Source organism: Elgaria multicarinata, chromosome 1 (assembly GCF_023053635.1).
Source record: "Elgaria multicarinata webbii isolate HBS135686 ecotype San Diego chromosome 1, rElgMul1.1.pri, whole genome shotgun sequence".
Taxonomy (NCBI): domain Eukaryota; kingdom Metazoa; phylum Chordata; class Lepidosauria; order Squamata; family Anguidae; genus Elgaria; species Elgaria multicarinata.
In genome coordinates, this window is record NC_086171.1 from 2,516,466 (window position 1) to 2,534,360 (window position 17,895).

At 50.2% G+C, this 17,895-nt stretch overlaps 1 protein-coding gene across 1 annotated transcript in view; it reads left to right on the top strand.

Annotated features, from left to right (window-relative positions):
• Positions 1 to 7,110: 7,110 nt before the first annotated feature.
• The window catches only part of NACAD (NAC alpha domain containing), a 63,931-nt gene continuing 53,146 nt past the window's right edge, over positions 7,111 to 17,895 (top strand). Inside the window, 1 exon segment of the mRNA XM_063147577.1 lies at positions 7,111 to 7,192. Coding sequence (XP_063003647.1) covers positions 7,111 to 7,192 — 82 coding nt within the window.

The following is a 17,895-nucleotide window of genomic DNA, read 5'->3' on the forward strand; positions in this document are numbered from 1 at the left end:
TCCATAGTTTAGCTGTGTGAAGAAGTAAGACAGGCAGAAGAGAGCAAAGTAGTCCAGAATTGTCAGAATAAATAATGTGTATTTGTATCAGGGTTGGAGAAAGGACTATTAATATCATCTTCTTCTTTTTAAAGGAAAGGATGTCTCATAGCAGAAAGAGAAGGGCCAGATTCCAGCTGGACATCAGGAAAAACTTCCTGGGTGTTAGAGCAGCACGACAATGGAACCAGTTCCCTAGGGAGGTGGTGGGCTCTCCCACCCTAGAGGCCTTCAAGAGGCAGCTGGACAACCATTTGTCAGGGATGCTTTAGGGTGGATTCCTGCATTGAGCAGGGGGTTGGACTCGATGGCCTTGGAGGCCCCTTCCAACTCTGCTATTCTATGATTCTATAGGGATCATTGCCAAATATTTGCCCAAACAAGACCAGCAGAAGTTGTGACTCACCAAGCCAACCTGCAGCCCACCAGTCACACCTGTCACCTTTTGCTGCCTCTGCAGCTAACAAAGCCACCAACCTGAAAATATCCGTTTCTAAACATTGCTTTGTGCAATATGTGGATCTTTTTTCCTTTGGAGGAATTGTGTACATCTGTGGTGCCGCCTTCCTCGGTTACTTTAAAAGACAACAGAAGCACAGAATAAGATAGATTAGCTAAATATTAATCACGCTGCTGATATTAGGATGCTTTTAGTACACTGTTAATATTAAGATGCTTTTAGGATGCTTTTAGGATGTGTTTTTAACAGTGTATTCTATGTTTTTAATCAGTATTTTATGTATTTCAGTATTTTATGTATTTTATGCTTGCTGCTGTTCCCTGCCTCAATCTAATCGGAGAGCCGGGTAATCAATCAATCAATCAATAAATAAATCAATAATGGTATGCATGATGTGGACATTTTTCTCCCTCTTTCATAATACTAGAACCCGGGGTCCTCCCATGAAGCTGATGGGTGGGAGATTCAGGACAGACAGAAGGAAGGACTTCTTCACACATGATGGAATTCACTTCCACCAGATGTATTGATGACCAATTTGGAAGGCTTTAAGGGAATTAGACCAATTCCTGGAGGAGAAGGCTGTCAATGGCTACTAGTCCAGATGGCTCTGTGCTACCTCCAGTATCAAAGGCAGTAGGGTTATATATACCAGTTGCTGGGGATCATGGGTGAGAGGGTACTCTTGCATCCGTGTCCTGCTGGATGGCCACTGTATGAGCAGAGTGCTGGACTCGATGGACCCTTGGTCTGATCCAGCAGAGCGCTTATGTTCTTACGTTCCTATCTCCTTTCTGCCTGCCTCCAAAATACACGGTTTTAGACTGTAAGCTCCTGTGGGCAGAGACCTGTCTTCCTCCTCCTCCTCCTCCCCTTCCACTGCAAAATGGCTGTATCGGTATTTATCACTATGCCTTCAGCTCGTCTTTGTCTGTTCTTCCATGAAAGCAAGATGGCCATCAGATCATCCCATTGCCTTTGTCTGGAGAATATGTTTGCCCATCACTGACCAAAACGTTTTATTGTTAGATCAGCCCAGCTCTTTTGAAAACATCAGTCCGTTGGTTTCTGTTCACCACTCTGCTGCTAAGATCATCTTCTTGGCTCGCCGCTCTGACCATGTTACTCCACTTCTGAAATCTCTTCATTGGCTTCCAATTCACTTCGGAATCCAATATAAACTTCTCCTGTTGACCTACAAAGCTTTTCACTGTCTAGCTCCTTCCTATCTTTCCTCTCTCATCTCACACTATTGCCCCGCTCGTGCTCTTCGCTCCTCTAATGCCATGTCTCTCACCTGCCCAAGGGTCTCTACTTCCCTTTCTCGGCTTCGTCCATTTTCTTCGGCTGCCCCTTATGCCTGGAACGCTCTTCCAGAACATTTGAGAACTACAAGTTCAATCGCAGCTTTTAAAGCTCAGCTAAAAACTTTTCTTTTTCCTAAAGCTTTTAAAACTTGATTTTGTTCTGACTTTTATACTGCCTGTTTGGTGCATTCTCTTCCCCTCCTTATTGTTTTATTATGATTTTATTAGAATGTAAGCCTATGCGGCAGGGTCTTGCTATTTTATTGTTTTACTCTGTACAGCACCATGTACACTGATGGTGCTATATAAATAAATAAATAATAATAATAATAATAATAATAATAATAATAATAATAATAATAATCTATCTATCTGTCTATCTGTCTATCTCTCTATCTATTTATATTTATGTACAACATTTATGTACTACTCCACATCTAAACAAATTCCTGAGTGGTGGGGGTGGGGGGGGGAGAAGAGAGAATAAAACAACACATTAAAAGTTTTTTTAAAACAGAATACCTATAATAGGGTGACCCTATGAAAAGGAGGACCGGGCTCCTGTATCTTTAACAGTTGTATTGAAAAGGGAATTTCAGCAGGTGTCGTTTGTATACATGGAGAACCTGGTGGAATTCCCTCTTCATCACAACAGTTAAAGCTGCAGGAGCCCTGCCCTCTTTTAAATCTGGTCACTCTAGTATAGCTCCTGCACTTTAACTGTGGTGATGAAGAGGGAATTTCCCCAGGTGCTGCCTGCATACAAATGACACCAGCTGAAATTCCCTTTTCTACGCAACTGTTAAAGATACAGGAGCCCTGTCCTCCTTTCCATGGGGTCATCCTACCTATAAAAACACTTGCTGGTTGATCGAGGAAGGATTCTTGAAATAAAGATGTCATCAGCTGCAAACTAGGGCTGTGCTCAGCCTCCCAACCCAATTCACCTCAGAGGCTGATTCTGAGTTTCCAAATCAGCCTTGCTTCAACTCGAGGAGCCTCGGTATTGCCCCAGCCCACTTCGGATTCAGATTTGAATCTGACATGGGCTGGCTGTTGCAGTTTCCTGGGCACCAGGCCAGCTGGGAATCCATAGGACTCCCATCCTGTGCCGCTCGCCCCCCAAACCTGGTGGGCTGCTGCCACCCTTGCCCCCGGGACTTTCCTGAAGCCTCAGTGCATGCTGGCAAACCACCCATCTTCCAGGAGAGCTGCTCTGGGCGGGTTGTTGTTGATTATTATTATTATTATTATTATTATTATTATTATTATTATTATTATTATTAGCCAGGGAGAGGTGCCAAAATAACTTGGCTGGCCTTGTGTACTATACACCTTGACTAGAGATGGGGTGACACCTTTGCTGTTTTGCCTCATCCGGCCCTGCTACTTCGGCTTTTCCTTTATCACAAAGTTCATGCCGGAGAAAAGGAAGGAGGGAGCGTGCAAGGCTTGCACCAGTCTTGATCTCCGGGGTGTTGAACCTCAGACCTGCCCCCCCCCCCAATCCAGCCCTCCTAATTCCTGCCCTGTATAAGGCGACAAGCTGGCTGCAGCCTCAGCGAATGAGAAAGCAACCTTTGAGAATACGAGGCAGCACAGGGCATGACGTTGCAGCACCGACAAAGAGCTGGGTTATCAGCTGTCTGGTCACATAGTGGCCAACGTTGGGAAGTACAAAAGGGGACGGCTGTGCACCCAGAAGCCTCTCCGCCTCTTGACCCAGGCTGAAAGCAAAATCTGGTTGAAGTAGGCCAGGTATTGAAACTGTTTGTCTCTATGTATTGCATCTATTCAGCTCACACTTCTTGCCATATGTTGAAAACGAGGAATATAACGATGCCACAGCCTTGCAGAAAAGAGGAAGCCAAGGGGAGTCTCTCTCTCTCTCTCTCTCTCTCTGTGTGTGTGTGTGTGTGTGTGTGTGTGTGTGTGTGTGTGTCGGTGCTCCAACATCATGTGTGTGCATGCGTGCAGCTTGTCCCCTGACAGGGCTATAGGAGTGAGAAAAGCTGCCTGCTACCAACATTCTCACCGCTGCACAGTCCTTAACCCCCTCATCAAGATCTCAGTCACACACATCTTTGTCTCTCCGTGCATTTGGTACCAGGTAGGGTGACCCTATGGAAAGGAGGACAGGACTCCTGTATCTTTAACAGTTGCATAGAAAAGGGAATTTATGGAAAACCTGGTGAAATTCCCTCTTCATCACCACAGTGAAAGCTGCAGGAGCTATACTAGAGAGATCAGATACAAAAGAGGGCAGGGCACCTGCAGCTTTAACTGTGGTTAAATTTCACCAGGTTTTCTATATATTCAAATGACATCTGCTGGAATTCCCTTTTCTATGCAACTGTTAAAGATACAAGAGGCCGGTCCTCCTTTTCATAGGGTCACCCTAGTTTAGAGCAGCTAATTTATTTTAAAAATGTAACATCCATAAAGCCGCCGCCGATACAATTCAGACCCAGCATTATGCTGCCAAAATGTAGCACATCCTGGGGAAAATTCGCCAGTTTGGCCCATTACCTACTTACAAAAACCTGTCTCAAAAGAAAGGTTTTCGCCATCTTTGTAAGAGCCTGCAGCAAGACGCTCACATGGACCTCTTTAGGGAGCAAATTGGGGGCCAACACAGAGCAGGCCTGCTGCACTCCAAAAGATTTCATCTTCTGTCCTAGCATGGTCCTCTTCAGCTGATTGTAATGGGGAGTGGGGGGGATGCAATGCATATTACTCCCCCACACACACTCGTGATATTCCTCCGTTTCCCAGGAATGCTTTACATGTTCCTGGTCTTGTGCTTACAATCCTTTAAGAATAAAAAGTATGGGAACCTAGCGAATGTGATACGGGATTTATTTCCTCATTTTTCAGATTGCATATGCGCAGAAACTTATCTCAGCTTTCACTCTTTTCAAAATCAAGCTGCTAGTCCTTAAGGCTGCATATAAAGGGTTGCATCCGATAGCTGGTATCTTTCTCTCTCTCTCTCTTTCTTTTTGACACCAGTATCACATTGGGTAAAACGGGGTGGGGGGGTGGGGGGAGGGGAGATCTGGCCTTTAGGCTGCTTCTATAGCGCCCTCCACCCCACCCAGAATTATTTATTTATTTATTTATTACATTTCTATACCGCCCAATAGCCGGAGCTCTCTAACATTTATTAACAGAATAAATGTTAATGATGCACAATGCCATTTATCAGAATTTTGAGCGTCCCCATTCTCTCCCATTGTCTTTTCCTTCCTTTTCTCATGCTACTCATTGCAGTGTCATAAAACTGCTATGCAAATTATTTCAATTACTTGCATCTAAATATACATATTAGCTGCAGTCCCCTGCATTGTCTGTGCTTTCGTGGTGTAGGGTCCCAAATCTGCAAAAACACCTCCCACATAAAATCAACATGGTCGAACAGTAAACGGAGTGGTGGACTTTGACTGGGGGGGGGCGCTGAAAAGAGATTCTCCCCCCCTCCAGCACAAATCTCACCCCAGGTGGTCCCAGATCAGTCACTCCTTTTTCAGTCCAATTGCACTACCTTACAGGGTTGTTGTGAGGCTGTACGCTTACAGTGAGCTCTTTGGAGGAGCAGCGGGGGCAAAAGCAATGAAGAAGTGCATCCGCTCTCTGGGTCATCCTGCCAGGGGTCCATGAGACGGAAAGATTCTCCTAGGCCCCTTTCGCTAAAAAAAATACAACAACTCAATGCCAGGCCCAGTGTTAAATTAAGACAAAGTAATAATCACATGCATACAAAGCAAATACAAATAGTAAGACAAACAAAAGAACTATAAAACAATCATACGAAGAAGAAGAAGAAGAAGAAGAAGAAGAAGAAGAAGAAGAAGAAGAAGAAGAGGCAGTGGCAGTGGCAGTGTGGTGTAATGGTTACAGTTGGACTGGGCTTAGATAGATCCAGGTTCTATTCCCAGCTTGGCCCTGAAATTCACTGGGTTGTTTAGAGCCAGTCACTCTCAGCCTAACCTACCTCACAGGGTTGTCGTGAGGATAAAACAGAGAGGAGGAGGATCATGTAAGCCAGTACGGTGTAGTGGTTAGTGTGTTGGGCTGGGGGGGTCATAGAATCATAGAATAGCAGAGCTGGAAGGGGCCTCCAAGGCCATCGAGTCCAACCCCCTGCTCAATGCAGGAATCCACCCTAAAGCATCCCTGACAGAGGGTTGTCCAGCTGCCTCTTGAAGGCCTCCAGTGTGGGAGAGCCCACAACCTCACCAGACAACTGGTTCCATTGTCGTACTGCTCTAACAGTCAGGAAGCCCGGGACTAGAACCCGGAGTCCGGAGATCCGGGTTCTAGTCCCCACTGGGACATGGAAGCTCCCTGGGTGGCTTTGGGCCAGTCAAAAACTCTCAGCCCAACCTACCCCACAGGGTTGTTGTTGTGAGGATAAAACAGAGAGGAGGATGAGGAGGATTATGTAATAAAATAAATAAACAAAGCCGCCTTCGTCTCCTTGAAAGGAAGGTGGGATATAAATGTCAATAATACTAAGTGCCTGCCTGCCTATGAAAGAGACTTATAGCATTCAGAGAAATAACAAAATAATAAAAATCTAATAATAATAATAATAATAATAATAGTGATGAGGCTGAGGCTGCACGTGTGAGCGGAGGGCCCTTCTTTGTTACTCAGGTGCAGTGCTCCTTGTAGGCAGGTCCCCAAACACCCCCCCCCTTTCCTAGACCCAAGCAATGCCTAAAACACCCCCAAAGCCTGACCCTCCTTCCCTTCCAGAAATGAGATTTGGAATTTGGGGTGGTGGTGGTGGTGTTTAGAAAGAGAGAGAGGGGGGGGTGAGGCTGATGCAATGGGCCTGGGGGGGTGGGGGAAGGGGGGGAGCAGCCTTCTTGCCCTCCGCCTGCCTTCCCTCTGCAGTGCCTGGCACGCGCACAGCCAAACCCAGCCTTTTACTCCTGGGGGGCTGGAGGGGGGGGCTGGGATGAGAGCGAGCGAGAGCCGAGGCCTGCGCTGCTGCTGCTGCTGCTGCTGCTGCTGACATCAACGAGGATGACAGCGCTGTTCGGGCGGCGGCAGCGCCTGGTCCAGCCTCCCTCCCTCTCGCCCCCACCCCTCCAAGGGCCTCCTCCTCCTCCTCCTCCTCCTCCCCCTCCACAGCGCAGACTCCCTCCCTCCTCATCCTCCATCCAACCTGGTGCTGGGAGGCTGCAGAGCTCCCTCCCTCCCTGCCTCCCTCCCTCCCTGCGCCGGTCCAGCCGCCCTGCCCACCCCCACCCCGCCCGGTGCCAGCCGGCGACAGTCCCTGCTGGATGCCCCACCATGCCCGGAGAAGCCCTCAAAGCCCCGGAGGCGGCGGCGCTGCTGGCCAAGGAGCCCGGCGTCCGGAGGGCACCTGAGACAGGTGAGTGTCCGCCGGGGCCCCTCCGGCTCCAGGCATTGGCCGGGGTGTGGATGTGTGGGGAGGAAGGGTGTGGGGTGGTAGGGGAGGCTGGCATGGGGGGGGGGGGGAGAAAGAAGGAGAAAGGAAAGAGGGAGGGAGAGAAAGAGAGAGAAGCCAGGGGATGCAGATGGAGGGAGGAGGCCAGGGATGTAGACAAGGGGAGGCGATGAGGGTGGATCTGGGGGGTCATTGGGGAGGGGGGCTGGCCCCCTATCAACCTGGCGAAGGCTGTGGGGCAGAGCAGGGCTGGGGTGTGTGTGCGTCAGATAATGGAGCTCCTTGCCTTGGTTCTGTGCCAGGGGGTGTGCGCGGGATGTGGAGCAAGCAGGAAGACTTCCTCCCCCCTTCCCTGGTTAGCTCACCCCTCCCCTCCCCTCCCCAAGGCATGGAGCCCCTTTCTCCACCCCCACCCCCCCAAGAAAGGCTTCCCGAGGGTCCCAGGGAAGTGAGACCTCCAAGTGGGCCTCCCTTTCCCCAGCCCTGCGAAGACCCCTTTATGGCGGAAGCAAAGGGGATGGATGGTCCCCCTCCCCATCGCACAAATTGGGCTGAGGGGCTTTGAAAAGTTTCTCTCTCCCCCCCACCCCGCAATCTAAAGAGCCCCATGGGGAGGGGATCAGCACCACTTCCCCAAGGTCAGCTGGGAAGGGGGTGACAACCCAGAGGCCTCATTCTTCCCTCTCCCTGGGAAGAGGGTGGGTGGGGGAGGAACCGTCATGCTCTGCTCACTGGACCTTACTGCCCAGCGCTAAGGGAGGGGGAGGCTTGGCCTGCGTTTTCTTCCGCTTCCCCTGCATCAGCTTCTGCTCTAGAGAGCATGACGCCTGCAGACTCTGGTGAGGAATACCAGCTAGGATTCCAGCATTCACCTGTGAATGTCACCTGTTTTTTGGGGTGGGGGGGGGGTGAGGAAGGTCCTTCCTTATTCTAGACAGCCCCTCAAGACAGAGGGCTCCTCATACTGCCCAGACCTCCTCATGGCAGCCTGGACCTGTTTAACCCCAGATATTTTCAGGGTGGCGTGTCCTCGCTTGTAGAAAAGAATCCCCAAGGACAGTGGTGCTGTTCCCCAACCACGCCCCCCCCCCCGGTGCCGTTTAGGGAGGTTGTCGGGCTGCGTTTCAAGCAACACCTGAATACTCCATCTCTGTTTCTAGCTCGCTCGCTTGTCCTGCACTGGCCCGATGTTGTAGGCGTGCATGTCAAAGGCGCAAAGCCTTTGCTTAATACGAATGGGTCGCTAGCTGAGCTGCGTTGAAAACATTGCCATAGTTGCTATGAAGGAACATTTCTTTCTTAGCCCATAGTGTGTGTCGTATCCACCATGGGGTAAAAAGTATTCACAACAAATGCTTTTTTTTTTTAAAGTCACTGCTTTCTTATTGCTGTTTTGGGGTTGGCTGTTTTAGCATCTTAATCTTTACTGTCCCCAAGGAGAGAGCTTTACAGGTTGATGGTTATCACCCTCTGCCCCCAATATCCCCCCAAAAAACTGAAATGGTGCTTCTGCCAAGACACATCCCCCAGCCCACCCGGCCGAGAAAAAATGGTTGACACCGGCTGTTCCCAAGGCCAGATCAATTTCCCAAATTTAAACGTCTTAATGTATGCAAATGATAAATGAGTGCTTCTGTCCCCCACCTCCACTCCCACCTCTGGGATCTTTGGCAGAGCTGCCTAGGAGTTATGCCGCACCTTCGTCCCCACCCTGCCACCCCAGGTCTGGATGAGCGCTTAAACGCTGCAGGAATTGGTTCTTCAAGAAATGTCGTCAGGGAGCTGGGATTTCCCCCTTTGATTTAAGTCGGTGTAAAACTCGCAAACCAGCGCAGCGTGCCGTTTTGTCCTGTAGTATTATTGCAACTTGCCTCGAGACGTCAGGATAAGGTGGGCTGTGTCATTTGAAATAAATCTGGATAAACAAAGGGCACCCGTGGATTAAAAAAAAAAAAAGGCGTTGACCATCTGATCTGGGGCAATCCTTAGTCAGCGATAGATCCCACTTTATTCAACAGGATTTGCTTCCCAGTAACTGCGTGTAGGATTTGCGGTATTACATGTTGCTCTTTCTGAATTCCGTGGGGTTTGCCTTCAGGTAAATCTCCACAGTGTTGATGCTGCATAGGATGAACAACCTTAATGTAGATTCACGGCACGGCACGGCCCTTTTCTCCCTGGTAAAAGACTCCATGACTTTTGCGATGGTTCTGCCGTGTAGTGATCATTCAAATACACATTTCTAAGCTGCCTATCTGGTATTCTTGGGGCGGGGGGGGGCACCAAAACCCCAGCACGCAGCAGAGAATGAAGGCGTGCGCCTATGCAGGCAGGCGTGAGCTCTCAGTGGCTCTTGGTGAAAATTTTATGAGGCTAAAGCCGGGAGTATTATGATGGTCAAGGAATAAACGTGTGTTGAGGAGGGGAGTTTGGCACAGTTTCCCGTCCTGTTTCAGTGACTAAGGCCATAGCTAGACCTAAGGCTTATCCCAGGATTGTCCTGGGGTCAAACCTGTTCATCTAAGTGCCACACAGGGCGTCCAGTGCTCAGGCGGGGACAAACCCGGGGATAAACCTTAGGTCTAGCTACGGCCTAAGAGAGGAGAAAAGGGATTGACTGATGCAACCTTGAGTACGTGCCAAGGAAGGACACAGCGGTGATGGGGGGGGGGGGAAGGCTGCCACATGTCGTGGTCAAGTAGTTTGAGTGTTGTGCTTTGGTCTGGGTTCAAATCCTGCCTTGGCTATGAGCTCAGCGGGCAAAAGCACTCATCCTGAAGCATAAAGTGGGGACAAAGCGGGCTGACCTCGCAAGCCTGTGGAGAGTGTGAGAAATAGGTGGGCTGCGAACCACTTTGCACGGATAAAACGTGGTGGAAGGCCTAGCTATAAAGGTCTGTATGCCGGTTCCTGAGCTCTGTCTTTTGGCTGCGCTGTACCAGCACCAAGCAGCAAATGGGATGCCAGGCAGAGTTCATGCAGATGCAGGGCCAGGGTGTGAAATGCAGACTGGGGAGTGGGGTCATTTCCCCGTTGCTCCAATGGAGGTCTGCGGGGCGCAAGATGGAACCAGCCAGACTGTTGGCCTGGTATGAGACTCCATGGAGAAGGGGAACATGGGCAGGAGGGCACTGTTGTCACAGAGTCCTAGAATAGTAGAATTGGAAGGAGCCTCTAAGGCCATCGAGTCCAACCCCCTGCTCCATGCAGGGATCCACCTTCAAGCATCCCTGACAGATGCTTGTCCAGCTTCCTCTTGAAGGCCTCTAGTGTAGGAGAGCCCACCACCTCCCCAGGCAACTGATTCCATTGTCGTACTGCTCTAACAGTCAGGAAGTTCTTCCTGATGTCCAGCCGGAATCTGGCTTCCTTTAACTTGAGCCCGTTATTCCGTGTCCTGCACTCTGGGAGGATCGAAAAGAGATCCTGGCCCTCCTCTGTGTGACAACCTTTTAAGTATTTGAAGAGGGCTCTCATGTCTCCCCTCCATCTTCTCTTCTCCAGGCTAAACATGCCCAGTTCTTTCAGTCTCTCTTCATAGGGCTTCGTTTCCAGACCCCTGATCATCCTGGTTGCCCTCCTCTGCTCATGTCCTGCTTGTGGGCTTCTCATGATGGCACCTGGTTGGCTTCTGTGTGAACAGAATGCTGACCTAAATGGGCCATTGGCATCTCCTCCTCCTCCTCCTCCTCCTCCACTACCTTTGCTGCCCACCCATTGGCCATGATGACTGGGAACGATGGACATTGCAGTCCAACACACCCGGAGAGCACCAGATTAGGAAAGGCTGGGTGGAAGGAACAGGAGTCCTTCACACCCAGCCCGTGATACCACCACATCACTGTAGCACACCCGTGCGCCTTCTTTCCTTCTCCTGTCCTTTATACGTCTCTCCCTTTCTCCAGCTCCTCCTCGTGCTCCCCAGGCAATGTCCCAGACCCAGGGTGGATGTGTGCCTTAACAGCATAGCAGAGGTTGCTAAACGGAACCTCCACGTCCAAAGGCACTGTATCTCCAAACAGCAGACACTGGCAGTATACGACAGCCAAAGGAGCCATCCCCTCCGCCCTCTGCTTGGGGACGCACATTTCCAGAGGCGCTGTTCTATTGCTACTTTTAATGCAGGGCTCTTGAACCCTTTTCAGCCCGAGGGTCAAACTCAGTTTTGGAAAATTCCTCAGAGGCTGCAGTCCAGCAGCGGTCAGGGCCGAAAGCAACCCCAGGACGGGCTCAGAATAGCAGTTTGTTTTTGCTTAAAGCTTTTCCTGCCGGTAACTAAGCTTTATCAAAGGCTTTTCAGTCTATTACAATGGGGAAAAAACTGCACAAAAGCCAGGAAACACCCCATGACCAGTGGTGTGGGTGGGTGGAGCCAGAGGAAGGGGGCGTGGCCTTCTGGGGACCGCAGGCAGGCCAGATCTGGGCTGTGGGAGTGAAGTTCTTCACCCCAGCTTTTGTGGTAATTCTCCCCCCCACACACACACACACTTCTGTCTCTTGGGATGACGTACTGCAGCTCAAACTTGAGATGAATAACAACCAAATTAAACTCTGGGCCATGGGAGAAGCCAGGAAGCCCTGGCACTTGGGACACTCAGCAATCAAGGAGGTTAACACCGGCTGGGTGTCGTAGTGGACCCAGAGGCTGGCAGGGTCAAAGCCTCAGGGCCTTTGCAATAGCAGGGATGAGGAATGCTGTGTCACCCCACTCAGAATCCCCAATTTCCTTTTAGTTTAGCTGCAATCCTCACAGTAGCGGAGGGTGGGGTGGGGTGGGGTGGGGTGGATTTTCCCAGGGGCAATTGTTCCCTGTTCGAATGGAAAGTATTTGGGGGCGGCTTGCGGTCAAATGGCCAATTAAAAATTAAGGCCCGTTAGCTGTACAAAACACCTGCTCCTTGAGATGGAAAATGCTGGAATGGGTTTGTTGTTATGGGTCAACACAGCAGCCGGCATTTTGGGGTTCTCTTGAGGAGTGGCCACACGTCCCAGTTCACCACTCTCTGGAGCTAAATAGGAAGAAAACCCAATAGAGAGATATTGGCAGGGGGCCACAGGTGTTTGGCGTCCTTGGTAGCCGGCCCAGCTCATCGGCCCCTCTCCTGAAGGGGAGATGCAGGGTCTTCTCTGTGATGTCCGACTGAGCCGTGGAGGGGCTGTGGTGGTGGGAAACACAGGTCCATCCCTGTTGTGCTGTGTTTGGGGGGCACTCAGGGGAAAGCGAAGCATTTCTCTGCTTTCTGAGAGCCCCCCCGTGATGCCAGGGAGACTCCCTGGCATCTTCTACGGAAGGAGGGCAGGGGCTCTTGGCAGATTAAGAACTGTGCTCCCCAGTGGTGAGCTGAAGAGAGCCGTTGTGAGATCCCTGAAGACTGTACCCTATTGTAAGCCATTCGGGGCACACTCTGTTGTGGTGCTGATAATGCTGCTACTGCTGCTGCTGGCATTGGATAGGACTGGAGGGACCCAATGTGAAGAAGAGGAGGCCATCAGCCAGCCTTCCCCAACCTCGTGCCCTCCTGTTGTGTTGGACTACACCTGCCATCATCTTCAGCCAGCATGCCAGGGATGCTGGGAATTGTAGGCCAACGCACCTGGATGGCACCAGGTTGGGGAAAGGCCATAGCTCAAGGGTGGTGCTCCTGCTTGGCCTGAAGAAGGTCCAAGGTTCCATCACCGGCAGCAGCTGGAGAGCAGCTGTTGCCAGTCAGTGTTGACTGTACTGGGCTACATGGACCAAGAGGCTGATTTGGTGTAAGGCTGTTTTTAAGCATCATAAGAACAGAAGAAGAGCCTGCTGGATCAGGACAATCCAGTCCAGCACTCTGTTTGCAAAGTGGCCAACAAGCTGTCAGCCGAGGACATGGTTCTACAGCACCCTCCCACCCATGTTCCCCAGCAACTGGTGTATGCAGGCTTATTGCCTCTGATACTGGAGGTTGCACTTAGCCATCAGGACTAGGAGCCCTTGATGGGGCCTTTGCCTCCAGGAATGTATCCAACCCCCTTTTAAAGCCATCCACATTGGTGGCCATCAGGACATCTGATGGCCACGCTTTTTATATTGTATTTCGTAATTGTGTTTTTAACCTGTTGGATGTTTTTTGTGGTTTTAATTTTTGTGAACCGCCCAGAGAGCTTCGGCTATTGGGCGGTATAAAAATGTAATAAATAAATAAATAAATAAATAAATAAATAAATAAATCTGGTGGAAGTGAGTTCCAGAGTTTAACTCTGCGCTGTGTGAAGAAGTGCTTCCTTTGATCTGTCCTGAATCTCTCACCCGTCAGCGTCATGGGGTATGACCCTGTACGGTTCTAGTATTAGGAGAAGCTTATGTAAGGCTAGGCCAGCCTGCGTTCGAAGAGAAAGCGGAGGAAGGGAAGGCTGAGATACAATTACATAAAGCACATTAAAAGCTCAGCTAAAAACTTTTCTTTTTTCTAAAGCTTTTAAAACTTGATTTTGATCTGACTTTTATACTGTTAGTTTTACTCTACTCTGTGCCTGTTTGGTGCATTCTCTTCCCCTTCTTATTGTTTTATTGTGATTTTATTAGAATGTAAGCCTATGCGGCAGGGTCTTGCTATTTTATTGTTTTACTCTGTACAGCACCATGGTGCTATATAAATAAATAATAATAATAATTAAAGTGGAACGAAGGGGAGGCTTATTAAGACCTGGGAAACTTTGCTCAGTCCAGAGTTGTAGGAGGCTAACTGAGAGATTCAAACGTTTGAGAAGGAGGAATAATCTTCTTAGGGGCTAGGAGAAAGAGGGCAAGAGGACAAGATAAAAGCTGGCTGCCCAGGGATTCGAACCTTCGCCCAACGCACCTGGGCAGTGGAGGCCGGTGGCTCCGATGTCAGTGGGGCGGTGCGTCCGTTCCGGGTTGCAGTCAGTTCTCTCAAGGTGCTATCCAAGCACTTTTCATCGCTTGTGACTCACCTTGGAGAGCTCCTTCAGAGTTCTGACTGGTTCTGGTGGAAACCTGGAGCGGATTCGCCACCAGCCTCCAGTGCACCTGGGCACACGTGCAGAATTGAGGAGCCCTGCCAGCCCTTTCGGCCAGGAGGATTATCCGTTTAGTGGGGAACGGGGTGTGTGTGTGTCTCCCAGCCTCTGTGGCCACTCCGTGACCTGCCAGAAGAACTAGCTTCTGTGGGGAGCTTGATCTAAAGTTCATGGCCATCCAGGTGTCAGTAGTTTTCTCGACTGTCGGCTTGTGTGGACAGAAGGCTGGACTAGATGGGCCCTTGGCCTTCAAGAGGCAGCTTGACACCCCTCTGCCAGGGATGCTTTAGGGTGGATTCCTGCCTTGAGCAGAGGGTTGGACTCGATGGCCTTGTAGGCCCCTTCCAACTCTGCTAGTCTAGGATTCTAGGATTCTAGGATCCAGCAGGGCTTTTCTTCTCTACTCCACAAGCTGGAGCCTGGGTCAGGGTCCTCCCAGACATTGATGGAGAAGAGCAACACAGATGTCCTCAAGACCAGCCGTGAGGAACCAGACGTTGCTGGAGTCCAAACTCTCATCAGCCCCAGCTGGCATGGCCAATGGGTGATGGATGTTGTAGTCCAGGAACATCTGGGGGGCCATGGGTTCCTCACGCCTGATCTCTTGGATGCAGGCTAACTAACGGAATCCTTTGATAAGCAGCACATGTTGCTGGGGAGAGAACTAAAGGAAGATGATGGCTTGACCAACTCCCCCCTCCCCAAGACCTGGTAGCCCATCCCAATGCCACAGACTTGCCCACCCCACCATGTACCGTCTCCTCCATCCCTTGTGGGGAAGGGAGAGAATTGTTGACCCAACAGCTCTGGCTGGAAGATTTCAATTCACGTCCAGAGCATGGATGAGTTCTCTCTCACACATACACACCACTGATCCCTTCTAGTTCCTTGATGCTGCAATCAGTGAGCTTGGAGCCATGGAATCATAGAATCACAGAATAGCAGAGCTGGAAGGGGCCTCCAAGGCCATGGAGTCCAACCCCATGCTCAAGGCAGGAATCCACCCTAAAGCATCCCTGACAGATGGCTGTCCAGCTGCCTCTTGAAGGCCTCTAGGGTGGGAGATAATAGTGTGGGAATAATTGACTGCTGAGGTAAAATGAACATTTTTTATTTTATTTTATTCAATTTCTGAAGCACCTCCTAAAATAACATTCTCCAGGAGTTTTACAACAGCAACACAAATCAATCCATCAATGCAACTGCATGGGAAATTCAGCCCCGCCCCCTTCCTCGTTATCTTCCTGTCTCTTGGCCAGGGGAAGGCAATTTGAGGCTCTGCAGATGCTGTTGGGTTGCATGTCCATCAGTCCTAGCTGCGGAGCAGATACTCAGAAGATGGGTGTTGTAGTCCAACAACCGTAGGTGTCCATCACTGGGGATGTATGCGTGCCTTTGGGGCCATCTCAACTAATCAGTGTCAGAGGCTTCGCTGCCACAATAGCGATACAGTTCAGGCCATTTGCATGTGTGAAGCAACCATCACAATCCCCAGGGCAGGGACAAAGCTTTCAAAGCACTGGACAGATGTTGTTTTCGCAGCTAGCCTTGTACGTATCTGTGTGAATCAGCCCAACGAAAACATGCTGTTAAAACATACCTCACATAATGCAAGGAAAGGAACCCCGGTTTAAATGGAGCGCTCTTGACTGTCCTCTGCTGCGTCTCAGGAGAAGGACTAGCACTAAACTGAAAGAACTGGGCATGTTTAGCCTGGAGAAGAGAAGATGGAGGGGAGGCATGATAGCACTCTTCAAATACTTACAAGGTTGTCCCACAGAGGAGGGCCAGGATCTCTTCTCGATCCTCCCAGAGTGCAGGACACGGAATAACGGGCTCAAGTTAAAGGAAGCCAGATTCCAGCTGGACATCAGGAAAAACTTCCTGACTGTTAGAGCAGTACGACAATGGAATCAGTGATCTACGGAGGTTGTGGGCTCTCCCACACTAGAGGCCTTCTAGAGGCAGCTGGACAAGCATCTGTCAGGGATGCTTTAGGGTGGATTCCTGCATTGAGCAGGGGGTTGGACTACATGGCCTTGTAGGCCCCTTCCAACTCTGCTATTCTATGATTCTATGATTCTCTCTGTCTTAGCTATATGGACGGGGATGGGCCCCATAACTCCCTGCGGTGTCACAAGAGGGGGTGTCACAAGAGGGGGCCGAAGAAGGGAATTAGGGGCTCAGCTAAAACACTCAAGAGATTCTTTGGGATAAATACCCTGAAGCAGCTAGTTGTAAAACCACCTTGAGGGTCCCAAAGCACAGACGGGTTCATAGGAGGACTTTGGCGTGCGAAGAAGGACACAGCCAAGGGATGGACTTGAAAGGAGAGACAAAGATGGGACCGTATGGCAGCGGTGTTCCCGATGTCAATGGGGCGATGAATCTGCTCTGGGTTTCATTCAGTCAGAACTCTAAAGGAGCTGTCCAAGCACCTTGGGTCGGTCTTTTAGAGTTCTGACTGGAACCTGGAATGGATTCACCGCCCCACTGACATCGGAGCCACCAGCCTCCGCTGCCGTGAGGTTCCAGGCAAAAGGGGAGGCAAGGGAGAAACGATGTTGTGACTTAAGAGACAGCAGTGGTGTAATGGAGCCAAGAGTTGCAGGGATGTTGTTCCAGGGCCTTTTGATGAGCAGGGACGCGGATGTCACCTGCCACGCTGTTCCCTCTGAGCTGAGCTGCAGTCCTCACAGTAGCTGGGAGGGGCTGGGATGGATTTTCCAAGCAATAATATATTATTTCTCACAGAATCGTAGCGTTGGAAGAGGCCTATAAGGCCATCGAGTCCAACCCCCCTGCTCAATGCAGGGATCCACCTCATTGTAGTGCATAGTATTACAATGGAATAATGGGCTCAAGTGACAGAAAGCCAGATTCCGGCTGGACATCAGGAAAAACTCCCTGACTGTTAGAGCAGTACGACAATGGAACCAGTGACCTAGGGAGGTTGTGGGCTCTCCCACACTAGAGGCCTTCAGGAGGCAGCTGGACAACCCTCTGTCAGGGATGCTTTAGGGTGGATTCCTGCACTGAGCAGGGGGTTGGACTCGATGGCTTTGTAGGCCCCTTCCAACTCTGCTAGTCTAGGATTCTAGGATTCTATTTTAGGGTGCCTGGGTCTTAAATGGACCACCAAGACCCATTACCTTTACAAAGCACCTGCTCCTGGTGGAGAGAAAGCCCCAAGAACTGGCTTGCTGGCGCTGGATCCACACAGCTGCCTCTATGAGATATTGACCACTACACCGCGGAGAGACAGAGAGACTCTTGGTGCTGCCAGATGAGGCTTTGATGATGCCACAGAATTCTACGGCGTTGCTTCCAGATGGTCTCTTCTTCTTGTAACCCTCCCAAGTTTCCCCAACGCATCGTCCATCTTTTTTTGGTACGGCAGGAAATCCGTCGAGGAGCCAAAGTCGGAACAGCTGCACAAGGGCAGCTATAGCCGTGCTGAGAGCCCTCCATCAGAAGCACCCAAATTAGCTAGTGTTAGAGGGAGCGACATCATGGGCTGTAACGGGATCTAAAATAACTGGAACTCTGAGTATCTTTAGATTCCCCCCCCCAACATTTAATTAGTCACATGGTTAACACTGGTGTTGTTACCACCACCATCATCACCATCTGGAAACTCAGATCCTCTTTTA